Source organism: Cetorhinus maximus, chromosome 29, assembly GCF_964194155.1.
Source record: "Cetorhinus maximus chromosome 29, sCetMax3.hap1.1, whole genome shotgun sequence".
NCBI classification, from domain to species: Eukaryota; Metazoa; Chordata; class Chondrichthyes; order Lamniformes; family Cetorhinidae; genus Cetorhinus; species Cetorhinus maximus.
In genome coordinates this window covers 18,880,339-18,907,179 of record NC_135907.1, presented here as the reverse complement: position 1 = coordinate 18,907,179, position 26,841 = coordinate 18,880,339, and the positions used below count along the sequence as shown (strand labels likewise).

Genomic DNA, 26,841 nt, shown 5'->3' with positions numbered 1-26,841 from the left:
CTTTGGGGAATGCCTGGCCAGGAGATTCAGGTGTTTGAATGCTGTTCCACACTGTCCCAGCCACTGAGGGCTGAAGCACCAACTCTGGTTGACGTCCAATGGGGTGTCCAGTGAATGTGGCTGAACCTCTTAAACCCCTCCCCCCACCTCGGTCCCTATTTGGGCTTTCAGGTTGTGGGTGGGGGGCCCATAGCCACCTCCTGCTGTATACGACTTCCCCCCACTCCCCCGACCACCCTCCCCGCCACCCCCCCACCAACCAACACCAGCTGTTTACAGCCAGAGTAGGAATGTTAATTAGCTTGGGAATCTTGCCACCAGTTCATGCTACTCTATCCAAGGGAAGAGTGTAATGATATGCAAATCTGTCCTGGTGTAATTTTGTTTTTTTTTAATTCATTTAAGGGATTTGTCCAACACTGGCTAGGCCCAGCATTTGTTGCCCATCCATAATCGCCCTTGAGAGCCGCCATCTTGAACCGTCACTGTCCATCCTGTGTAGGTACACCCACAGTGCTGTTAGGGAAGGTGTTCTGACAGTTTGACCCAGCAACAATGAAGGAACAGTGATATAGTTCCAAGTGAGTGGCAGTGCCATGCGACTGGTGACAGGGGCTTCCTCACTTCTTTGTTTTGGGAGTAGAGGTCCACATTGCAGGTCACCAACACGAGTGGAACAAAGGCCGGGGAAGACCAGTTAACGTCTCTATTGCCTTCCAGGTTCAACTCGCTCCCAAGGCCAATTCCACAGCAGTTGTCCAGTCCGGACTTTGGGAGCCAGACTGACGAAAAGGTGGAGCAGGTCACCAGCATTGGCCAGATCAAACCAGAACTCTACAAGCAGAGGTCCATCGACGCGGAGGCAAAGAAGCACCAGAAAGTGAACTGTGGGAGGATAAACTTCCTGCTGAGGTACACCTACGCCACAGAGCAGCTGGTGGTCAAAATCCTGAAGGCCCTCGACCTGCCGGCCAAAGACGCCAATGGATTCTCTGACCCTTACGTGAAGATTTATCTGCTCCCCGATCGCAAGAAGAAGTTCCAGACCAAGGTTCACCGCAAGACGCTAAACCCGGTGTTCAATGAGACCTTTCAGTTCAACGTGCCCTTTAACGAGCTTCAGAATCGCAAGCTCCACTTCAGCATTTATGACTTTGACCGTTTCTCCCGCCACGACCTCATCGGACAGGTGGTGCTGGACAACCTGCTGGAGTTCTCTGACCTTTCTGAGGGCACGCCCATGTGGCGCGACATCTTGGAAGCGACGTCGGTGAGTTGCGTTGATTTTTTTCCCCACACTGAGAGATATAAAAATGAGGGTCTTTCTCCCCAAATGCTCCCCTTCCCCCCACCATGTTTCAATGTCTCCTCCTTTCCCCCTCCTCCACAACCACATCCCAGTGAGCAGGTGCCATACTGAGGGAGTGCTGCTCTGTCAGAGGTGCCGACGAGACATTAAGCCGTGACCTTTGTCTGCCCCTCTCAGGTGGGTGCTAAACATCCCGCGACCATGACTTGAAGAGGAGTTTCCTCTGGCCCCTTCGCCAATATTTAAGCCCTGTTGTTCCCAGGAGGATAGGAAAAAACGAACCCCCAAAAATTAGGAACTTCCCTTTTTTGGTCTTCCTCAACACTTTTCCTCATGAGAAACTCACCGCAGCTTGCTGCTCAGGCCGGCAAGTTGGAATTGCCGTCTTGTCCTGATGACATCATCAGGATGTGACACACATGCTAATAAAGATGTAGGCCCTCTTAATTTGATCTTGTGTAAAATGGATTTGCTGTGTGGATCGACCACATCCTAACTGAATGGCTGAACTCCAATTCCTAATGTTCCTAAGGACCTTTAAGGTTATGAAAAGTTTCATTAGGGAAACGGTACAGAACATGTTTCCACTTGTAGGGGTGAATAAAACTAAGGTCCATAAATATAAGACAGTCACTAATAAATCCAATGGGAATTTGGGAGAATCCTTTTACCTAGAGGGTAACGAGAATGTGTGAGTAATGCCGCAGGGAGCAATTGAGGCAAATATTACAGATGCGTTTTTGAGGGGAAGCTAGATGAGAAAATGAAGGAGAAAGGAATAGAAGGATATGCTGGTCGGGTGAGGTGCAGTAAGGTGGAGGGAGATCAGTAAGGAGCCTAAATAGCAGCATAAACCAGGTTGGCCTAGTGGCCTGTTTCTGTGCTGCAAAGTTCTGTACAATCTTCCTGGTCTGCATGTGGGTGGCACAGTTACAGACTGAGCCAGGGATCTTCGTTCTTTTCTCAACAGCCCCTTGCTAAATATTTTTAGGTAGCTCAGAGTGTTTAGCAGGGCCTGTTGGCAGCCACATGCTCACGACAACGAGGGCTGACTTTCCGTTGGGATGTATGAGGTGACGAGGCCATCTGTTGGTTCCCAAGCAGCGATTGGGCGGGGGTGTTGAGTGCGCTGACAATGAGGACATCAGGAATAGGAGCAGGAGTAGGCCATAGGGCCCCTCGAGCCTGCCCCACCATTAATACAATCATGGCAGATCCTCAGGCCCCCAACTGGGGTGACGGTGTCATAGTGGTAATGTCACTGGGCTAGTAATCCATGAGTTCAAATCCCATGCCAACTGGTGGAATTTAAATTCGATTAATAAATCTAGAATTATAAACAGAGGGTTTTCTGGCCTTGCCTGTTCACCAATGCTGCTGAAGTCAATAGCCTCTTGGCTGCCATGGCTAAAAACCCCTTCCTCTAATCTTAGTAATAGTGACCATAAAACTATCATTGATTGTTGCAAAAACCCATCTGGTTCACTCATGCCCCTTTAGGGAAGGAAATCTGCTGTCCTTACCCAGTCTGGCTTACGTGTGACTCCAGACCCACAGTAATATGGTTGACTCTTAACTGCCCCTCTGAAAAGGCTGAGCAGGCCACTCAGTTCAAGGGCAATTAGGGATGGGCAACAAAGGCTGGCCTTGCCAGTGATGCCCGCACCCCATGAAACAATGAAAAAAAAAAGCAAACTCCGCTTTTCCATCTGCTCAATAGCCCTTGATTTCCTGAGAGACCAAAAATCTGTCTATCATTGGCTCAGCCCCATAACTATTTATGGGTGGTGCAGAGGGGAGGGGTTTGGAGCTGGGGAGGTTGGGGGGGGGGTCAAAACTATTCTGTCTAACTCTCCTACAAAGTCCAGCAGCCACAATTTGCTGATTGAAGACCTCGGCCTTAATAAAAGAGGCCTTTAATCTCACTTTATAAGCTAGCTCTCCTGACGCCGCTGCACTTGATTCATTCAGCCGTGGTGACGGCCTAAAGATTGTTTCTTTTTTATATATTATTCACTGAATCTTCCCTTTAGCCACGTGTGTGGAGTGGAGACAGTTACAGGATGATCCCTTTGAGCCACTTTACAGTGTTTCCAATTTAAATTGCTGTCAGACATCAACTCATTTCCCTGGGACATATGAGCAGAGGAAGATTGCAGCCTGTCCTGTACATATTGCTGTCCAGCTTGCCAGCTGCATTGCTAATGGCTTTGAGCAGAGGATGTGATTTGCTTTGCAACCAGCTGTTACCCCTGCAGGGGCCTGAATCATAGCATCTTACAGCACCGAAGGGGGCTATTCAGCCCACTGAGCCTATGCCAGCTCCCCCTGCTCTCTGTCCACACAGCCCTGCAAATTTTCCTCCCCTTTGGATACTTTTCTAATTGCCTGTTGGAGATTGCTTTTCAATCTCTTCCCTCTGCCCATTCAAGATCATGGCAACTCTTTGCATTAAAAAAGTTCTCCTCATCTCCTCGGGCTGCTAACTAAGAAATGGCAGCTTTTAAAAACTGAACAGATATGGCTTTGTAGTGTGCGTCACAGTTCACTCAAGAGCCTGAGTTACTTTTCCAAGTATGTTGTAGTCTGGAGCTATGGATAGTGATGGTAGAGGCTCCAATGTTCTTTCCATCCCATGGCTAACCAGGAATCTCTCCCATTCTTACCCCCCTGCCTTGGGCCTGCATTGGAAGGATTTGCAAGTTGATACTCAACCTGTTTGGCCATATTCTGAACACACCTTCCTTGGCCATCAAGACCTGGAGTGAGACTTGAACCCAGAGCTTCTGGCTCAGGGGCAGGGGCAGGTTCACTACCCACTGCACCACAAGACCTCAGAATGTGTACATGGGTGAATATTCTAATAATGGCTCCATAATGGTTACAGCTCTCTCCCCCACCAACCCCTCGACCCTGCACCAAAGGCTTTAGGTTTAATTGAACAGAAGTTCCATACTAACATGTCCCTGACTATTCCACTTCCCTACGAGGGAAGATAAACAATTGGAGACATCAAAGAGAAAACCCGTCAGGTGAAAGGTCCCTAACTAGTCAGAATTTTGCAGATTCAAGCCCCCACTCCAGACACTGCACCCCAAAATTAAGGCTGACACTCCCAGTGCGGTACTGAGGGAGAGCCAGACTGTTGGAAGTGCCATCTTTCGGATGAGACGTTAAACTGAGGTCCCCTCAGGTGAACCTTAAAGATGCTGTGGCCCTATTTCGAAAACAATTTTGGCAAAGGTCCCCGCCCTATCCTGGTCAATATTTATCCCTTAACCAACGTCACCAATCATTGGTTGATCATTGCCTCATTGCTGTTTGTTGGATCTTGCTGTGCACAAGTTGGCTTCCGTATTTCCCATTTTACAACAGTGATTGCACTTCAAAAGTACTTCATTGGCTGTAAGGTGCTTTGGGATCTCCTGAGCTCCTGAAAGGCGCTATATAAATGCAAGTCCTCTCTTCCTGGCTGGGTTCTCAGAATTCCCGGTCACATGGTGTGGTGGCTGCACTAGCCTCCTACTGTCCGCTTCAGAAATGTGGCAGCCGCCACAGGTCACATGTGACTGGGTGTTGCCAAAAGCAGCCCAGGAATGCCCTTAAGGCAACTCCAGACTCTCCCAGCTTTCGGTACTTTCCTCGTGGGAAGTATCCATTTTCTGGGACTGGCCGCCGCCATCTTGACAGAAATCCGGTGTCGCCGGGTGGAAAGTCGCAGACACTGGGCCCACGTTCCGTTACCATGGCGATTGCCGATTTCTCACCTTCTTAAGCATGACACCGTCTGTGGCTCAGTTCATAGCACCCTCGCCTTTGAATCAGAGGGTTGTGGGTTCATATCCCACTCCCGGAAACCAAGAACTGTGATTGTACCCGGAAGAGTTGCAATCTGTGACTGTTGATAACTCGAAAGAATTTAGAGAAAGATATTCCTTAGAATGGGTCCTCTACAACATGATAGTGACTTTCCATGCCCAGGAATGAAAGATTCACCCCCAAGACATTGCTGTGAGCAATTTTGTCCATCCCTACTCAACTGTGTGACTTGCTAGGCTCTTTCAGAGGGCAGCTAAGAGTCAACCACATTGACGTGGGTCTGGAGTCACATGTAGGCCAGACCAGGTAATGATGGCAGATTTTCCCCCCCTTAAGGTCATCAGTGAACCAGATGGGTTTTTATGACAATCCAGTAGTTTGTCCAGAATGCTTAGGACCGGAGTCTTAAATGACTTAGGAGTAATTCCTGGATTTTGGAACTTTCTGGACTATATAGAACAACATTAAAATGCCTAAGCACGAGAGGGTGAACTGGGAAATGCCAAAGATATAATATTTACTTGAAACTCAAAACAGTGATAAAATATTATAAAACATTAATAAAAATTGCTTTACTTATCTAAATATTGTATCTTCAATGTTTCCGCTCCTAAAGTAGTGTACTAAAATGATGCTGGGTGGAGGGTCCATGGACAGAATCTTGTGGAGGCAACAGGGGAGTCAGCTATTGGCCAGAGAACCTGCAAGACCCCCTGTGTCTCCTTTTTGGGAAGACACATCTTGTGCCAATCAGGCAATTAACAAGTCAGCCGTGGGCCTTCTCTCAGGATCAAAGACCCTGGGGGCTGAAGTCCCGCCCTCTGGGAGCTGCCAGCCAATCAGGGGCCGGCAACACTTCTGTGCTCAGCAGTGCCACCAGGGAGGTAGTGGCAGCTCCAACACCCCCCTGGAGGCCTCGGGTTGTGGAGGGACCCAGGCACAGGTGAGTGATGGTAGGGAGGGGGGAATCGCAGCGGGCAGGGGGTGGTAGGGGTGAGGGGGTTCAGCAGCAAGGGAAGCTTTCAGTGGGCCTACCCTTACCGATGCTGGGTCCCTCAATCAGGGTCAATGTGACCATCGAACTCCCCACAGGGAAGGGCACAAGATTCCACTGCATGAGTTGCTTGGGTCTGCTCATGCTTTTCTCCCAACTGGCGTTTCTGAACAATAGATAATGGAGATGTTACAGTGCAAAAGCCTTTTAATTCCAAATATATTTATTTAACTGAAATCAAACTACACAGAGGCTGTGGTGGGATTTGAATTCATGTCTCATCAGTCCCAGCCTTTTTTTTTATTCATTCATGGCATGTGGGCTTCGCTGGCTGGGCCTAGTTGCCCTTGAGAAGGTGGTGGTGAGCTGCCTTCTTGAACCGCTGCAGTCCATGTGGTGTAGGTACACCCGCAGCGCTGTTAGGGAGGGAGTTCTAGGATTTTGACCCAGCGACAGTGAAGGAACGGTGATATATTTCCAAGTCAGAATGGTGAGTGACATGGAGGGGAACTTCCAGGTGGTGGTGTTCCCATCTATCCGCTGTCCTTGTCTTTCTAGATGGTAGTGGTCATGGGTTTGGAAGGTGCTGTCTAAGGAGCCTTGGTGAATTCCTGCAGTACATCTTAAAGATGGTACACACTGCTGCTACTGTGTGTCGGTGGTGGAGGGAGTGAATGTTTGTGGATGTGGTGCCAATCAAGTGGGCTGCTTTGTTCTGGATGATGTCAAGCTTCTTGAGTGTTGTTGGAGCTGCACTCATCCAGGCAAGTGGGGAATATTCCATCACACTCCTGACTTGTGCCTTGTAGATGGTGGACAGGCTTTGGGGAGTCAGGAGGTGAGTTACTCATCACAGGATTCCTAGCCTCTGACCTGCTCTTATAGCCATAGTATTTATATGGCTAGTCCAGTTCAGTTTCTGTCAATGGTAACCCCCTGGATGTTGATAGTGGGGGATTCAGTGATGGTAATGCCATTGAATGTCAAGGGCTGATGGTTAGATTCTCTATTGTTGGAGATGGTCATTGCCTGACACTTGTGTGGTGCGAATGTTACTTGCCACTTGTCAGCCCAAGCATGGATATTGTCCAGATCTTGCTGTATTTGGACATGGACTGCTTCAGTATCTGAGGAGTCACGAATGGTGCTGAACATTATTATCAGCGAACATCCCCACTTCTGACATTATGATAGAAGGAAGGTCATTGATGAAGTAGCTGAAGATGGTTGGGCCCAGGACACTATCCTGAGGAACTCCTGCAGCAATGTCCTGGAGCTGGGATGTCTGACCTCCAACAACCACAACCATCTTCCTTTGTGCTAGGTATGACTCCAACCAGTGGTGAGTTTCCCCCCTGATTCTCATTGACTCCAGTTTTGCTAGGGCCCTTTAATGCCACACTCAGCCAAATGCGGCCTTGAAGTCAAGGGCAGTCACTCTCACCCCACCTCGGGGGCTCAGCTCTTTTGTCCATATTTGAACCAAGGCTTTAATGAGGGCATGAGCTGAGTGGCCCTGCCAGAAACCAACTGGACGTCAGTGAACAAGTTATTGTTAAGCAAGTGCCACTTGATAGCACTGTTGATGACCCCTTCCATTACTTTACTGATGATGGAGAGTAGACTGATTGGCCGGTAATTGGCTGGGTTGGATTTGTCCTGCTTTTTGTGTACAGGACAATACTGGGCAATTTTCCACATAGCCTGGTAGATGCCAGTGTCGTGGCTGTACTGGAACAGCTTGGCTAGGGACTATTAGCCCAGTAGCACAACCATTAATGTGCTGTGCCCCACGTAGCGCAACACTCCAAGCAGAGTTGGCAACCTTGATGGTTGTCACTAAGTTGTTTGCTAGAGAAGCCTTTAGTCATCATAATCCTGAAGCTGACAAAAAGAGTGGGAGTTCATGACTCAACGATAAATTTGTATGCCTCCTCGCAGATATCTCTCAGTCCAATTTTATTCGTCCTCTGCCAGCTCTGGCTAACTGATAGGTCTAGAGAAATACTCGAATTACCACAGCCTGGCTCTCTATTGCTGAGAGTACCTGGGTGTGGGAGGGGAATGGAGAACAAGGGAGTTAGAGGTTGCCACCGGGGAACAATGTGGAGATGAAAAGCTTCGCGAGCAATTTAGAAATGAACGACTGAGGAAACAAAAGCTCATCAAAGCCAATCAGTATTCTCCACAGGAGAACTACAGTAAGTAGGCCTCACTTTGGGAGCTGGGCTCTCATTACATCCGACAGATAGACCCTTAATATGCACAGACCCTCAATATGCACAGACCCTCAATATGGGCAGACCCTCAATATGGACAGACTCTCAATATGCACAGACCCTCAATATGCACAGACCCTCAATATGGACAGACCCTCAATATGCACAGACCCTCAATATGGACAGACCCTCAATATGGACAGACTCTCAATATGGACAGACCCTCAATATGGACAGACTCTCAATATGCACAGACCCTCAATATGCACAGACCCTCAATATGCACAGACCCTCAATATGCACAGACCCTCAATATGCACAGACCCTCAATATGGACAGACCCTCAATATGCACAGACCCTCAATATGCACAGACCCTCAATATGGACAGACCCTCAATATGCACAGACCCTCAATATGCACAGACCCTCAATATGGACAGACCCTCAATATGGCACCAAGGAGGAAGAAAGATTAATTTGAGGTAATTTGGAGAAACAGCTTCAAATACTAACCATGGTGGGGGGGGGGACAGGATATCATTTTGTGATTTTTGCTTTGTGAAATTTTACAGCAAGATGTGGGAAAACAGGTGTTGCCAAACGCAATTAAATGTATTCCTGGAGGTTTCATCACATGACTTGCCCCCAGACATTAGTCAGCCAGCACATCCATCCTTGTGACATACCACCTTCCAACGCCAATTGGAAAGCAAAAAGATTCATTACGCCTTTTTTGTCCCCATTTTCAATATCTTTATATCTGGTAAAAATAAATGTTGAAAGAAAATGATGATTTTTCACCAGGGCTGCACACAGTGGTGCTCTGGAGATTGATCTTCAATTCCTGGGGACTTCAGGGCAATCCTGCAGGGTGGGCAACTCTAAGGGATAAGGAGAATGGGTATGAATTCCTTCATTGGCCAGAGTATGGGAGCGGGGTTAGGTAATGGAACTAGTGCAGACGGGATGAAAGGTGGGTTTAAAATAGCTAATCTCGAACAATTCAGAGGTGGGGTCATTAGAATAAGTGTGCGAGTGTGTGGGTGTCCATAAAGTGACAACAGGATTTTGATTGGCTTTAATCAAATCGTCTGCCATTTTGTGCCTAGACTCTCACACCGTTGAAGAAAGACGTTTAGATAGGGTGTGGGTGGGCTACGTATTTAACCCCGGCAAGAATCAGTTACTATTCCCTTCCCTGGGGTAGGAGAGAGTATTCTTTGAAAGTGCCGTCCAAACCCATGACCACCATCTGTTAGAGGGGCAAGTGAACCACACGTGAGGGAAAGACCACCAGCTCCAAGTACCCTCCGAGCCACACGCTATCCTGACTCGGACATTCTCGGCTGTTCCTTCACTGTCACTGGGTCCCAATATCCTGGAACTCCCTTCCTAAAAGCACTGCAGAAGCACCTTCACCACATGGGTGGCAGCAGGCAGTCTGCTTCTCAAGGGCAAATTGGGATGGGTGATAAGTGCCAGCCTTGCCAGCATTCCAGGAATGGGTATTTATTAAAAAAAAATTGCATATTTGCCGTTCTCTAAGGTTGCTCTAGTCTTTAACTTTTGGATACTCTTCCATTAATGACTTGGACAGTGATGAGCTGCAATGTACACACTGGGATATGTGGAGTCATTGAGTAAGTGATTGATTTGGCACAACGCTAGCTGAATGCTGAAACACATCACTTATTGTATAGAGATAAGTAGAGATGCTTTACCTGCTCTTTCTCCAGTGCTATTAGGTAATGGAGTCTATCAATCACTTACCTACCTTTATGCAACTATTAATTATGTTGAAATCTAATTGAAATGGCAGTGTGTGCACAGTCACAATGGAGGGTAGAGACACTACTGTTCCAATTGCGAAGAGCCACCCATTACACAAATGGGTGCTGAGATGAGTGTATTGGAGAGGCTTGTCTCATTGTAACTTGGAACTATGCTACATTTCACAGGGTGGAAGGAGTCCTTTCAACTCTCTACGTCTTCACTAAGCCAGTCTCAAACTAATCCTCCTGCTCTGTTCTCTTTCCCCAAATTCCTATATTTTCCTTTACTGGGAATATTTGCCCAATTTTCCCTTATAAGATGCAACATTCCCCGCCTTAACCATTCCCAACGGTAAAACATTTCCCAATCCAGCAACTCTGCATCAAGCAGCTTCCCCCAATTCAACAGACTTTTAAAAATTCTTTCATGAGGTGCGGGTGTCGCTGACTAAGTCAGCATTTGTTGCCCATCCCTAATTGCCCCTTGGGAAGACTGGGGCTCTTCATTCTTGAAGTGAGAAATCTGAGCGGTGATCTCTTCAAAATTATGAAGGAGTTTAGTAGGGTAGACATAGAGATGATGTTTCCGCTAAGGGTGGGGAGACCAGATAATTTGTTCGTAAATCCCACAGGAAACTCAGGAGGAACTTACTCAAATGGTGATAAAGCTGTATCTGTGGATAGTCCCTGGGCTGATGGCTGGAAGGCCCTGAATTTCCCTGTTCCAGGGAAAGAAGACCAAGTAGCAACCTCATCAGCCTCCGTTCCCTCTCCCCTGCTGAAGGCTTCTGTGATGTTCTTGGGACAGAAACGTTCAGCTAAAGACATTTCGAATTAGAACTGCACAAGCTCTTAAATATGGATCCTTTATAATGTCTTCCTAGTAGACTCCCTCTGCTGGTACATGTGTACATGGTAGCCTTAAGCAGACAAAATGCACAGTACAATTTTCATACACTACAGCCTCAGTCCCGCCTATGTCTGCTTCATGACATCTGACCTCTTGTGCATCCCTGATTTTAATCGCCCCCCCATTGGTGGCCGTACCTTCAGTTGCCATGGCTCCAAGCTCTGGAATACCCTCCTTACATCTCTCCACCTCTCTATCTCACTTTCCTCATCTTTGACCAAGCTTTTAGTCACCTGACCAAATATCTCCTTATGCAGCTCAATGTTGTACTTTGTGTTATAATGCTCCTTTGAAAGGGCTTGTGACATTTTATTACATTGATGGTGTTATATATGTATAAATTGGTTGTTGTTCTTGTTGACCTTTAGGAAACTGGGCCGGGATTCTGACTGGAGATGCTTCTCCTGGAAATCTCCACCCACCCCCAGCCCTTAGTATACGATTTGTCCCAGAATGTGATGGGGCCAGAATGTAACAGGTTGTGAAATACAGCTTAATGCATTTCTACCACAAGAAGCTGCTAGAGAGCCTACAACTAGCGACATCTTGTGGCAGAACTAAGTATAGTAGGCACAGTTGAAAGGTAAATTATGGGGAGGATTTTCTCCCTGTCGGGTGGGCCGGTTGGAGGTGGGCGCGGAGCCGAATGCCGCCATTTTACCTGGGCGGGCCAATTATGGCTCGCCCAGCATGATGCGCACCCGGTAGTGATCAGCGCTACCTGTGTGGGCGAGGGGAGGAGGGAGAGTCAGGGCCTGTGCTCTGCGTGCGAAAGAGCGCAGAAATCTCCCTGAGGCACGGAGCTGCCTCATGGAGATTAAGTTCACAATGAAAGTTTGAAATCAAGAAAGAGTAAAATTATTTAGACATGTCCCCTCATGTGGCAGTGCCACATGAGCTGGAACATGTTTACGAAAGGTGAATAAATTATTTATAGATTTTATTAAACCTTCAGGAAACCTCATCCCGCCCATGGATGAGGTTTCCTGAAAAACACAAAGGCCGCTTGGTCTCTTCACCTGCCCCGTTAACCTTAAGGTTGGAGGGGCAGCATTGTTAATTAGTTTAATTGGCTTTTTAATGGCCTTAACAGGCCTTTGACAGATCGGCGGGCGTGTGCCGGATCTGAATGACACGCGGTGACTTCGGGACGCCCCACGTCACCGCGCATCATTTTACACGCCGATGTGAAAATTCTCCCCTATATCCTTCAGACTAGAATCACCAATCCAATTGAAGCAAGTTGACTTTTGGGAGTGGGGTTCTATGGTCATTCACTGAAGTAATGTAAGGATTCAACAAAGTGAGACAGCATTTGCGCAGTGAGCATTTTCATTGTTTTTAGTTCAGTGGTTTGAACAACCCCATCGCTGAAAAAAAAAAGTCAACAGAGGCTGTGGTATGTTGAAGGGATTCAAGACGGAAATTGGAGATCTGACACTGGTTTTGTACTTCTGAAGCTCCTTCAAGCTTAGCAGTAATACAGGCGAGTGCACAGACTGACAGCTACGGTTTGGGACCAGGCACCAAGAGGGAGCCATGTTTGCCTGTGCACAGCACATACCCTTAACTCGAAGATCAGTTAGATTCTTCAGGCTTGTCAGGTTCCATTTTTAGCATAGTGGTGATGCTCACACTTGCAAAGCAAGTTCCAGAGGAGTACAGCTCATCGGATTAATTTGTTCACCTGCCCGTTAATTCTTTTTAAAAAAAATTTCACGCTGTTCTCCTTCAGTTCCATGCTAATCCCTCAAACTTCAGTGACTATTCCTTGTGTGTGAGCGTAGACTGTGGGTGCCAGCGGGGCAGGAAATATGAGGGGTGACGATGGCATAGTGGAAATGCCACTGGCCTAGTAAGTCAGGGACCCAGGCTGATGCTGTGGAGAATATGGGTTCATAATCCCACTGTGGTAGGAGTTGGAATTTAAGTTCAATTAATAAAATCTGGAATTGAAAGACAGGGACCATGAAATCATCACTTTTTGTGGTTAAAAAGCCACCTGGTCTGCTAATGGAGGAAAATAGCCCATCCTTACCTGGCCTGACCTACATGTGACCCACAGCAATGTGGTGAATTTTAACTGCCCCTCTGAAATGGCCGAGCAAGCCACTCAGTTCAAGGGCAGTTAGGGATGGGCAACAAATACTGACCTTGTCAGCATCACCTGCATCCCAAAAATCACAGAGGAGCTCACTCCTGCGCTCCCCCACTCAGGATAGCAATTGAGAGTGGAGACTCGGGCTGCTGTTTCTCTTACCACCGCCCCCCCCTTCCTGTCTCGGTGGCTGAAGCAGCCAATCCATCTCGCTCCATAATAGGCTCCGAACTGAACCTAGAGTCATCGGGTCACACAGTGGCCATGCCGATTGAGGCAGAAGGGGTGCTGTTCCATCCCCACCCCCACCCCTGCACCCCAGCCCCCCACCCACTTACAGTTCAAGTATCCTTTATCCATAAACCTGAAAATTGGACACATCCAAAAACCCTGACTCCCCAAAGCCTATCCACCTGCCTGCAAGGCACAAGTCAGGAGTGTGATGGAATACTCTCCACTTGCCTGGGTGAGTGCAGCTCCAACAAGACTGAAGAAGCTCAACACCATCCAGGACAAAGCAGCCCGCTTGATCGCTTGATTGGCACCCCTTCCATAAACATTCACTCCCTTCACCACCGACCCACAGTAGCAGCAGTGTGTACCATCTACAAGATGCACTGCAGGAACTCACCAAGTCTCCTTCGACAGCACCTTCCAAACCCACGACCATTGCTGTCTAGACGGGCGGGGGCAGCAGATAGATGGGAACACCACCACCTGGAAGTTCCCCTCCAAGTCACTCCCCATCCTGACTTGGAAATATATCGCTGTTCCTTCACTGTTGCTGGGTCAAAATCCTGGAACTCCCTCCCTAACAGCACTGTGGGTGTCCCTACACCACATGGACTGCAGCGGTTCAAGAAGGCAGCTCACCACCACCTTCTCAAGGGCAACTAGGGATGGGCAATAAATGCCGGCCCAGCCAGTGAAGCCCACATCCTGTGAATGAATTTTTTAAAAAGCACTCTTTTTGAACCTCATCGACCTTCAGCGCGGGATGTCACTGAGCAGAGCCATTGCGACCCAAGCCAACACGAACCTCGCCAACCTGACCCAACCTTTAACTTGGGAAGTCTAGTTGTTCATTTGCACTGTTTACCTTGTGAACCCTCTTCTACAATCAGAATCGCAGATGGTGCCACGGGTGGGAACTTATTACAGGTACCCTGTCTTTATTATTCAGTGGTACATCTTACTTTTCTGGCCATTTTATTTACGTTAGACTATAGCTAGCCTAGGCTTCGGCCATTGCAATGTAAGTAGGCCTAGTCCTATACGCAGTACCCGTAAACCGAAACTATCTGAAATCCAAAACGCAGTCAGCCCCGAGGGTTTGGGATAAAGGACACTTGACCTGTGCTTGTTTGAAGGTATCCCTCCCCAACCTCATGAACCTTTTCCCAGCAAAGATCTGTGGTTTGTCGGAAGTTTGGGTAATTTTTAGGGCCAGCAAATGTTGACTAAAAAAAAGTGAAAGTATGAGAAAAAACTAGTAAGAAATATAAGAACAGACAGTAAAAGCTTCTTCAAGTATATAGAAAGGAAGAGAGTAGCTAAAGTAAGCATAGGTCCCTTACAGCGTCAAACTGGGGAATTAATAATTGGAAACAAGGAAATGGCAGATGCTTTGGACAAGTGTTTTGTATCTGTCTTCACAGTAGAAGACACAGAAAGCAACCCAAGAATAGTAGAAAACCAACAGGCAAAAGGGAGGGAGAACTCAAAACAAACACAATAACTAGGGAGAAAGCACTAGGAAAACTAATGGGCCTAAAGGCTGACAAATCAAAGATAGATTCTTCCCTACCAAGGGAGAAAAAGGATGTCGGGGGGATAGGCAGGATCGTAACAGTGAGGCCACAATCAGATCAGCCATGAAGCAGGCTCAAGGGGCCGAATGGCCTACTCCTGCTCCTGATTCATATGAAAGATGAAGCAGTCTTGGCATAATTGGTCTAGAGTACAGTTTAGTGATTATCTCCCATTGCTCCATTGGCCTTTTGGTTGTGATTGATGATGAGTAATGTTTTCACCTCAGGAGGAAATACAGGTGTGGACTATTTTAATCCCTTGTAGCAGTGCCAAGAAACGAAGCCCAGGTCGGAGTTTTCTGGCATGTTTATCTGCCGCACTAATGTTTTTCTCTCTCCCCCAGGAGAAGGCTGATCTGGGTGAGATAAACTTCTCGTTGTGCTATCTCCCAACGGCAGGGAGACTCACCATCACCATTATTAAAGCCACCAACCTAAAGGCGATGGATTTAACTGGATTCTCAGGTAATTTCACCACCTCATGTGAGCGCTAGACAGAGGATTCCCTCCTTCTGCTTGCCTCAAACCAGTTTTACTTATCTCACCCCTCCCTCCACCCATCCCTGCCCTCTCTTGGGGCATTGCTCCTACAGATACTGTCAGCTCCTCTGGTGTGTGAGCTTAAACAGGGAGTGTCAGTTGGCCATTGCTGGCCAAACCCTGACCCCTGACCCTGAACCGTGCACATGCTCCCTATTTTAGGAGTGATGCAAAACTCTCCCATATAAAAGTAGTGGGTGCCAAGTGGACAAATTGAATTTTCAATGAGGTCGACAAGTTTTTTTGAGGGGGAGGGGTAAGGGAATTAAGGGCTATGAAGCAAATGGGGGTACAGTGGAGTTGAGGTACAGATTGTCCATCACCTAAATTAATGACAGGACAATCTAGAGGGGCTGAATGGTCTGCTCTTGGGGATAATCATTCAGGAATAGGACTCCTGGCTTTATTTACTTTGCCCTTCCCAGTCTGGGGGTGCTGAGGTCAACTGCAGCAATGCCAATGTTATCAGTGCAGACTAGTGTTTGCACCTGATGACTACAGGCACAGAGCCAGTTTTGCACAATGCCTTTATGCAGGCAGAGGTCAGCAGGAGTTGGCAGTATTTTTTTTTTCCTGTTTGAATGTTGTGGTAGTGGCTGGGGGTCGGGGGTCAGGGGTGGGGGTGGGGGCGGTAAAGGCCCAGTGGCAGCGAAGAATCGAGGCCCTGGTGGGGCCCCAGCCCGAGTGTTGTCCAACCCACTCCTCCCCTCTATTCGCAGATCCCTACGTGAAGGCATCGCTGATCTGCGAAGGGAGGCGTCTGAAGAAGCGGAAGACCTCGATAAAGAAGAACACGCTCAACCCGGTGTATAACGAAGCCCTGGTGTTTGACATTCCCAACGAGAACATGGATCATGTGAATGTCATCATTGCCGTCATGGACTACGACTGGTGAGAAGCTCTCTAACCAAATAGGGGTCAGCCCCGGGGTGGGTGGGGGGAGGGAGGAAGGTGGGGGCCTGTGGGAGGATTCAGCTCCAACATCCACCTATACTTCACAAAAATAAAAACACCTGGAAAAACTCAGCAGGTCTGACAGCATCTGCGGAGAGGAACACAGTTAACGTTTCGAGTCCGTATGACTCTTCAATAGAAGAGTCTTCTGTTGAAGAGTCATTCGGACTCGAAACGTTAACTGTGTTCCTCTCCGCAGATGCTGTCAGACCTGCTGAGTTTTTCCAGGTATTTCTGTTTTTGTTTTGGATTTCCAGCATCCGCAGTTTTTTCTTTTATCCATCTAGACTTATGCTGGTACCTGTGTAGCAGTGTGTACAGTGTGTGACTGAGACAAGTGGCCATGGCACTGAAAAGCAAATGCCTAGTAACTGGACAGAATACAGCATAGATTTACCAGAATCTAAGGACTCCAAGGGTTAAATTACAAGAAGAGATTACACAAACTAGCGTGTATACATATATCGGGTTGGATAAGGTGGGGAGATGGTGGTGTACTGGTAATGTCACTTGACTGGTAATCTAGAGGCCTAGGCTAATGCTTTGGGACATGGGTTCAAATCCCACCATGGCAGCTGGTGGAATTTAAATTCAGTTAATAAAGCTGGGCTCAGAGGGCTGAATATTCAGCTTGGCAAGAGGGGGTGGGGCCTACTCACCAAGGTGTCGGGCGTGTGTCCCAATGTCACCACATGTCATTTAGATTTTCAGTTCGGCAGTCACGCAAAGGCCTGTTAAGGCCATTAATTAACTAATTAACCCTATTGAGAAAGTTGCCCATCCAACCTTAAGTTTGGCGGGCGGGGGGGGGTGGGCAGGCGAAGAGCCCAGGCGGCCTTCGCATTTTTCATGGAACCTCATCCACGGGCAGGATGAGGTTTCATGAAATGTTTATAAATTAAATAAACTTTTTCATTAAAGTTCATTGACATGTCCCAGCTCATGTGACACTGTCACACGAGGGGACGTGTTCAATTTTTTTTTCCTTTATTAAAACTTAAACTTATCTCCCTGAGGCACCTCCCGACTCAGGGAGCCCGCACAGCGCTTCCAGGCGCCCGTCACGCTGGGTGGGCCTTAATTGGCCTTCCCACGTAAAATGGCGGCGCGGACCCAATCGGGGGGTGCCGATCAGGAGCATGCCCTGCCCCCGCACAACCCCTCCCCGATGGGGGGGGAGAATTCTACCCCATGAAACTATCATTGATTGTTGCCAAACCTATTTGGTTCACTAATGCCCTTTAGGGAAGGAAATCTGCATTCCTTACCCTCTCTGGCCTACATGTGACTCCAGACCCACAGCAATGTGGTTGATCCTTCACTGCCCCCTGAAATGGCTGAGCAAGCCACTCAGTTCAAGGGTAATTAGGGATGGGCAACAAATGCTGGTCTTGCCAGTGACGCCCGCATCCCATGAAAGAATAAAGGGAAACAAAAGATAGACAAAGAAATGCTGTCCCCATATACAAAGGACTAAGGGACACAGGTTTAAGTTTTGGGGAAAAGATGCAAGGGGGATTTGGAGAAGAACTTTTTGACACGGTGTGTGATAATGACCAGCGAGGGTAGTGAAGCAGAGGCAATCAATGATTTCAAACTGAAACCGGACGGGCACTTGAGGGGAATAAACATGCCAGGCTATGGGGACAGAGGGGAGGAATGGGGCTGACTGGATTGCTCTACAGAGACCCAGCGTGAACTCAATGGTCTGAATGGCCTCCTTCGTGTGTCATAATGATTCTATGGGCAGAATTGTACATTTCATGGATGTTGGGTTTGTGGGGCAGTGACCATTACATTTCTCAAGCAGCCTTCCCACCGGCCTCCCCAGCCCTGACCGCGCCACAACTTTATGCTTGGACGTTTGAGCCCTAGGCCGGCCTGCCCGCCCTTGGCCCAATTGAGGCCCTTAAGTAGCCAATTATTAACCACCTAAGGGCCATTTCCCGCCAGGCCTCAATTTTCAGACTGGCGGGAGGAGTTCTGGGGCATGGGGAAGCCTATAAATGAACCTTGGGTGGTAAGCGGGGTGGGGGCCTCCATCAGAAGCCCCCTTTTAACATCGGTGCCTCCCCTCCACCCACACCCCAGAAGCTCCAGCCCCTGCAGGTCCTCCCTACCCTCAGGCCTCTCCACCAACAGCCCCCCCAGACCCCCATCTGCCCACCCACCCCCCTGCGCGTCACTTCCCCTCCCTGCCCTGAGACCCTTAAAACTTACCTGGCCCTGCAATCCCTGGGATTTAGGCTCTGGGGCCTAGTTGCAGTTCCCAGTCCTGCAGCTTCTGGCGCTACAGAGACTAGAGAGCTGCTGGCCAATCAGATTGGGCTGGCAGCGCTCTGAGGCAGGACTTTCTCCTGAGTGAGGGGTGGAAATCCCGCCTCTAGCCAATTAACATTTGTTGGAGCGGGACAAGGATGTGTTCCCTGTCGACTCTTTGGATGGTGGGATAGGAAATGCCGCCATCTTAAAAGTCCTGGCCAATGAACCTATGAAGTAAGTCAGTCAGCCCCAGAGGACAAAACAGTTTGGAGCAAGTATTCTTATTTCCCAGTTTCTACTGTCTCTCTCTTCAGGGGCGACTGTAGAGAGAAAGGATTAATGTTCGGAGTATGAGCCAGCAGCGCTGGCTGTAGAGTCTAAGGCACACCACCAGTGCCACGACCAACCAGTGCTGTGGGTGCCATTCCTCACCGTGATGCCCCATTTTGGGGGACTGGTTCTTTAAACATTGACCAGCCTTTTCTCCTGGCCAGTCCTACCTTAGCAGCTCTGTGTGTTTCCAGCATTTTTTTTAGCTTTCAGTTTGCAATTTCCTTCCTGTGCCTTGTGTTCAGGGAGCATCAGAAATGATCAGTCGGAGTGATTGGACAATGCAAACACTACCCGTCAAACCAGGGATGCAACACCCTAGTAGGAGTTTCAATTGACCTATGGTGACCAGAAACTTAATGGAACAAGCCACATAAATACTGTAACTACAAGATCACGTCAGAGATTCTACAGTGAGTAACTCGCCTCCTGACTCCCCAAAGCCTTTCCATCATTAAGAAACCACAAATCAGGAGCGTGATAGAACACTCTCCCATTCGCCCGCTTGAGTGCAGCTCCAACAACACTTAAGAAGTTCCACACCCTCCACAGGACAAAGCAACCTGCTTTATCAGCGTCCCATCCACCACCTTAAACATTCACTCCATCCACCACTGGCGGTGTCTCCCAAACCCACAAGCTCTAGCAACTGGAAGGGCAAGGGCAGCAGATAGACGGGAACACCACCATCTGGAAGTTCCCCTCCAAGCCACTCACCATCCTGACTTGGAAATATATCGCCGTTCCTTCATTGTCGTTGGGTCAAAATCCCAGAACTCCCTCCCTAACAGCACTGAGGGTGTACCTACACCACATGGACTGCAGCGGTTCAAGAAGGCAGCTCACCACCACCTTCTCAAGGGCAATTAGGGATGGGCAATAAATGCTGGCCTTGTCATTGACGCCCACATATCATGAACAAATAAAAAGAAATCTCCTGACGCATTCATAATATAGTGAGGGGGCGATCTAAACATCATAAAGAAATAATGTAGCAGAAACTATTTTCACATACACTGGAAGGTGGTGAATAGCTCAGGTAATAAAGGCAGTAGCATTTTTAAAATGCGTTTGGATGTATTTCTGGAACAACATGTATTAGAACTGACCAGGGAACAGAGCTTACTCAATTTAATCATGACTAATGAGCCAGAACTAGTTAACAATCTGAGGGTAAGGAAATATCTTGCAAATAGTGACCATAATATAATTCAATATTAGGTTTGAATAGAAGATGGTAAACCGAGATTTCACATTTAAGCACGTCACATTTCGAAAGAGCAAGGAATAAATTGAGTGCATCTGAAGATAAGATATGCATACGTAAACCTTTAGACTGACGGTGGGAAGCATTCAAAGATGTTTTTGGATTGAACATAAAGCCGTAAGCAGTCCTGCAAGGCAAAAGCTCCATTGGTGCAGTTCAGTGAGAATGGTCAACAAATTAGGTAACAGACAAATGAAAAGATGTACACAAAATCAAGGAATGGTAGAGCGCCAACAGACTGGGGTAGCAAGAAAGAGATACAAAGAAAGCACAAAAACACGAGAAAAACTTTTAAGCTAACAGCGCAAGTTTCTAAAAGTATGTTAAGAGACAAAAGATGGTAAAGGTGATTATGGACCCACTAAAGCAGGAGAGACCAAAATGGACAGTACAGAAATGGCAGACTTGTTAAATAAAGTTTTATGTGTCTATTTTTACAGTGACGGGTAGGAGCAAAAGATCAAGTGGTATAAGCTAAACTAAAAACCATTCAGGACGAGAAATTTATTGAATGTAATGTAAGCACAAAGCTGGAGAAAATAATGGGACTTGAGGATAAACATATCTCCAAGACAAGCTCTGAGCACCATACCTCAGGAAGGACATATTGGCCTCAAGGCAGGACAGAGTGGATTCACCAGAATAATATTAGGGTTTAGAGGGTTAATTTATGAGGGCAAGTTGCATAATCTTGGCTTATATTACTTTGAGTTTAGCAAGTTAAGGCGTGCTCTAAGTAATGTGTTTAAAATGGTAAAATGATTTGACAGGGTAGTTTCTCCAGTTGGGAAATTCAAAACAAGAGTGCCTATTCTTAAAATTGGAATTATGCCATTCAGCAGTGAAATAGGGAAACATTTTTTCACACAAAGAGTAGTGGAAGTCTGGAATTGTCTTCCTTAAAAGGCTGTGGATGCTGAAGTCAATTAAGATCTCTAACAGTGAGATTGATAGATTTTTGTTGTGAGGGGATCGAGGGATAGGGATCAATGGTGGATAGATGGAGTGGAGGTGTAGACCAGGCTCAAGGACTCTTCTTCCTAATGTTCCAAAGAATGCGTAGGGTCGCTTGTACAGAGTGTGAATATTGTTGAAAAGGGAGACATGTTACTGAAACTTTTCATCCTGCACTCATCAGGACAAACACAAGAAAGCCAAATTTTAAACAATCACAATAAATGACACTGCAGGAGAAAAGGGTGCTGATTGGTTGACAAGTGGACTCTGGCGTTGCCACGGAGAAAGCATGGTTCCCCATTGCAATGCCTCGGCAAGATGGAAAGCTTCGTCAACATGTCTCTCTTTTTATTAATGCGTAGGTTGGTGGATTGGGAGCTTAGAAGGACCGAGGGAGTAAAGTTCGGGTGGGGGTGGTGCTGGCAAGCATTTGGCTGAAATAACAGAGGAAGAAGACAGATTACAACGAAGAGAGAGAGAGAGTGAGTGTCACAGACAAACGAGCAAAGCAAGGGCCCTTGAACAAAAACAGAAAATGCTAGAAAAACTCAAATGGTCTAACAGCATCTGTGGAGAGAAAAACAGAGTTAACGTTTCGAGTCCGTATGACTCTTCTTCAGAGCTAAAGAGAAGTAAAAATGTGATGAAATTTATACTTAGGCCCTTGAAAGCTGGGAATCCAGTCAACAAAACCAAGGAAACGTTGTTCCTGGTTATTATTTATCAGTTTAACTCAGAAGGTATTTTGAGACATCCGGAGGAGATAATAGTTGCTATACAAATGCAAATTCTCTCTAATATTTCTTAAACTTTGATTCATCCTGTTTCAAGTCTGGTGGCCTGGAAGTTTGGAACAGTTTGATGCCTCTTTAGTGTAGATATCCTAAATCTACCTGAGGGTAGACAACACCTGTCATTAAAAAAACCTTTATCCCATTAGAGAAATAGGGACAGAGCTTTGTCCAGTCAGAGGGGGAGAGAACCTTGATCCCTTCAGAGAGAGGAGTTCTTCATCTCCAGGTCTTCTGCCTGTGCTGGGGGGACTGAGAGGGACAGACACAGACAGAGGGGACGAGAACAGACAAACAAGAGGAAAACAGAGGCTGAATGTTTTGGCCCTGGCAGCAGCCATTTGTGCCAAGGTGGGGTCAGGGAAGGCAGGTCATGTCCCCATGAAGTAGGTAGCCAGTTAGGCCCATTCAGAGCCTTGTTAAGGGCACCAAAAAGAAGCCAGCTGGGATTTTCCAGTCAGCCTCCAGTTTCCTGAAGTGATGGGGAGCAGTTTAATTGCCTCAAGGTGTGCACTTAGCATCAGGCCAGTGGGTAGGGTGTGGGGGTGAGAGGGGAGAGGACAGGGAGGGCTGCACTCCAGGCAGGCCTACAGGCCCTCCCTGCCTGCCTGGGTACAGGTACAGCTAAATATCACCCTGTAGAGTGTAGAGGGGTTACCCCATGCACAGCAGTGGCCTGCCTATTGAACCTGTTTTTAATTTAAAGTTCGAGAAAAGTTGGTGAGAGGGTGCCTCATGTCAAAGCACCCTCTCTGTTACTTACCCTCTACAGCAACATGCTGTCCTCTGAAGCTGGGAGGCATCCAATTGGCTTCAAGAGCCCACCTGGTGCCCTTAATTGGGAATCTGCCTCGGTACCAATTAAGGGGCACTTCCATCAAAATCCCAATGAGTGACTGTTTCATCCCAAAGGGAAAATTCGGCCAGAGAGTAAGACATATGTGCACGTGCACGTGTGCACGACACACATGCACACAGACATGCACAAATACATGCATACACACAAGCACACACACATACACACACACACGTGCACAGACACACACATGCACACACAGACACACACACATGCACATGTGTACACAGACACACACAGGTGCATGCACACACGCACACGCGCACACGCACACACACACATATATACATACACACAAACACAGAGGAACAGATCAACAAAGTGTCAGAAATACAGTAATAAAAACAGAAAATGCTGGAAAAGCTCAGCAGGTCTGGCAGCATCAGTGGAGAGAGAAACAGAGTTAACATTTTGAATCCATATAACTCTTGTTGAGAGCTGCAACGGTGGGAAAGAGACATCTGGAGAGAAGACTTTTGTTAGAAATGTGAATTTTGCAATAATACATAGACAAAGTGACTCCAGTCATTTCTTCTGTGTGTCAAACACTTGCCGATTTATTAAAGGTTAAATACTACACTTACTCACGACCAACACCTGAGATTACAAAGGATGCTTCACAGCAACACAGTGCATCAAAGCCTCTCCAGATGTCTTTCTTTATCTACCAATCTCATATTGCAATGGCCTTGTTTTTGAGTTCGGTTAAAAGGGCCATTACATCAGCTCCTCCATGACCTTCACTCTGGGTTTTACAGAAAGTATTATTACCTTGGCACAGCAAAGGCTCAAAGACGCTCCATATCACGACCTCAGGACATTACATAAGCTACCTTACCTATTGTCTTATACGGAAAATTATATAGATGGATTCACAAGAAGATTCTGACTTTTCAAGACTATTGTAGCTACAGTCTCACAGGTTTACTGTCGTTCTGGAGTTTCAGGAAATTGTGAAAGAAATTACCTACAAAATGGAGTCTTTCATACAAAGTGGAATTTGAATATAACTTTAACATGTCTTCTCTAACACTTACATCCCACCACAGGCAGGAGACCCTCATCCCTGCACTTTATGGAGGCGTCTAGGCCCTCCCAGCCTGCCTGAGTACAAGTGCAGCTAAAAGCTGTCCTGTATAGAGATTTCACCTCCCTCTCTGCCCCCGCTCCCCCAACCCTGACCCCCCCCATGCCCTCCTCCCTTCCCCGCTATACCCCTTCCGCCCTCCCCTCCCCTTCCTCTCCCCCCACAGTTGTGGCCTGACTGCTGAAGTTCTTTATTTAAAATGTTAAAAAAGTTGGTGAGAGGCTGCCTCATGTTGAAGTGCCCTCTCGCTTACTTACCCTCTACTGCAGTGTACTTCTATCTCAACCTGGAAAACCTCCAATTGGCTTCAAGAGCCCACCTAGTGCCCTTAAATGGACAGGGAACCTGTCTCCATGCCAGTTACAGGGTGTGTCTACGTGAAAATCCCAACGAGCGAAACAGTCCCGACACCTGTTCCCAGCACCAGGTCGGGAAAATCCAGCCCCGAGCGTCAAGCCTTTCGACAAACATCCATACAGCTCTCTGAACATGTCAGAGTTAAGTGCGCCATCCAGGATGGCAATCGGGAGCAGACAGATGAGGAAGATCCCAGGTCAGATGCCTCGGTTTTGATGGATTTGGAGGTCCTGAGGTTGGGTGCTCCCGTTAGGCCGGGATTCTCCCCTGCACCACCCCCCCAGCGATGGGTGGAGGGTGGAGAATTCGGCAAAAAATCGGTTTCACGGCCGGCGTGAATTATCAGCGGGATCTTCCAATGCTGCCCGCCACGGTGGATCGGGAATCCCACCGGAAGCCGGCGTGAAGCCGACTTGCATCCCGCTAATGGGATGCAAATGAAGGCCGGACCGGAATCTCCCCCCCCCACCAACGCCTGATTCTCCATTAAACCGGCAGGAAAACACGCCAGCCCAGAACACGTCCGGACAAGTGTGACGTGCTGAAGTCGGGTCTCACCGTTAGGGCCTTGCTCAGATCGCGGACGCCCGAGGAGAAGAAGGTGCCCACAGCTACCGGACCCCTGGAGGAACACGTGCATCGCACGCTGGGTGGCTCTGTCACGAAGCAGCTCTCTGAGGATTCAGATCTTCATGGACCTCACCGATGCTTCAGCCCTGCTGGGCTGGTAAGGACGCAGTGAAGGGGGGTGGGGAGTGGTCTCGCGAAGCATATATAATGAGGCTGAATGACAACAGTAGACATTATTTAATGAGAGTGAATATTTTTGCAGCTAATACAGTGACAGTGTTCAATTGAGATCAAATTTTCTTGATTTTATGTTGCCTACCACTTCTTCTAAGTGCTACCCTGACATCCACGGCAGGCATGGAGGAAGCCTGTGGAGCTATTTGCTCTGTTGCCTTTGATGAATTCGGCGGCCATGCTCTGGACAGCTGAGGCCTGGAGGGCCCTGGCTTGCTTTGGCAGTCCCTCTGTGGGCCAGCTGCTCCCGCTGCAGTGACAGAGGACGAGGGTTGAAAGGGTCAGAGGCAAAGGGGACTCTGAGGGAGTGGACAGCCTCTGAGAGTCCAGAGTGGATGGCCCAGGGCTGTCTAGTTGCTGCTCCACCTCCCTTTGGGTGCCTGAGGGCCCCGGCCTGATTCCTTGAGGGGAAGGGGCACCTGGAGGGAGGTTGAGGTGCTCCATTCCCCTCTCACATAGCCACTGCATGAACTTATCCATGGCAACTGCGATGGAGTGCAGGTCTGTGTGCATCTGTGGCAGAAACTGGGCGTTCTGCTGGACAAGGGTCTCCATGGTGTTCACCATCCTCCCCATGGAGGCCTCCATGTGCACACATGTGGGCACCACTTCATCAGAGAGCAGGCGGACAGACCCCTTCGACTCATGTGCCAGTCTGCTGAGGGCTTCCAACAGCTCTGCGTGATGTTCCCCCGCCACTTGCTGACATCTCTTGAGGCTGGTCATCCAACTCGGACCTCACAGATGCCTCTCCCCCAGCAGTCCTCCGAGTGCCGGGGAGCTCGGCTGAATCTGTCTCCTCCTGCTGCGGACGCGTGTCCGTGTGGGTGACCAGCAGATTGTGAGACCCTTCCTAAACCAGCACTAATACCCACTGAGCTGGTGGAGGGTGCAAGTGACACCTCTACAGGCGTGGAGCTCCCTCCTGGCATACCTCTGGGCTGCGGCTAGAGCTGACGCCTGATAGGGAGTCCTCTCCTCTTCCTCCTTCTCAGGCCTCGGCCTCTTCCTGGAGGCACCTGTAAGTGAGGTAGAAGAGTGCAAGTGACAGCATCAGCTGCCTCCAACATGGGGGCACTTTCAACCCTCAGGTTTGCATTGAATGCATGAATCCTCATTGTTGGGTTCCCAAAGCTGAGCTCCCCGTCGCCAATGGCTCTGTCCGGCTCTACTCCTCCGAGCTCAGATGCCCTCTCCTTGAATTCCGTCACCCTCCACCCCCTCCCCCGAACCCTGTCTTCTCATGTTCTCCGCGATTGTGACGGAGCATGCTTGAGAGGAGTCGGATGTGGGCATGGATTGGTGCAGTAGAAATTGGTTCATTCATCATCATCCCTCCCCTCAGAAGATAGCCCACCTTGCGGCACATCGTCACTGGTGCGCATTGGGTGGAAGGGCTGTGGACCAGCTCCCTCCAGAGCGCTGAGCAAATCCACGGGCACGGGGAAGGCTCAGACAGGCATGTGATTTGCAGAGGTTGCTGGTTCCCTCTGTGCCTAAGCCAGTTCTCCCCCCATCTTACCCTCAACCAACCCCCCACCCCCCTTCCATACCATGTTCCATGTCTGTTGAAGGGTGAGGGGGGCACAGTGGACATCCCGCTGCAGTGTGGAAGCACTGAAGTGAGACTGTGAGGCAGGGCATGTCGTTGCCACTGGGCCTTGGGCCCTGACATATTGGAGCCTTTGTGCTTTATGTGACCA

General features: G+C 48.3%; 2 protein-coding genes across 2 annotated transcripts in view; both read left to right on the top strand.

The window, feature by feature from the left end:
* Positions 1 to 26,841, top strand: part of LOC144669369 (serine/arginine-rich splicing factor 3-like) — a 388,848-nt gene that overhangs the window by 228,286 nt on the left and 133,721 nt on the right. The window lies entirely within an intron of this gene.
* The window catches only part of syt3 (synaptotagmin III), a 64,044-nt gene that overhangs the window by 31,789 nt on the left and 5,414 nt on the right, over positions 1 to 26,841 (top strand). Inside the window, exons 3-5 of the mRNA XM_078531703.1 lie at positions 721 to 1,270; positions 15,278 to 15,398; positions 16,193 to 16,364. Coding sequence (XP_078387829.1) covers positions 721 to 1,270; positions 15,278 to 15,398; positions 16,193 to 16,364 — 843 coding nt within the window. The remainder of the gene's footprint in view (positions 1 to 720; positions 1,271 to 15,277; positions 15,399 to 16,192; positions 16,365 to 26,841) is intronic.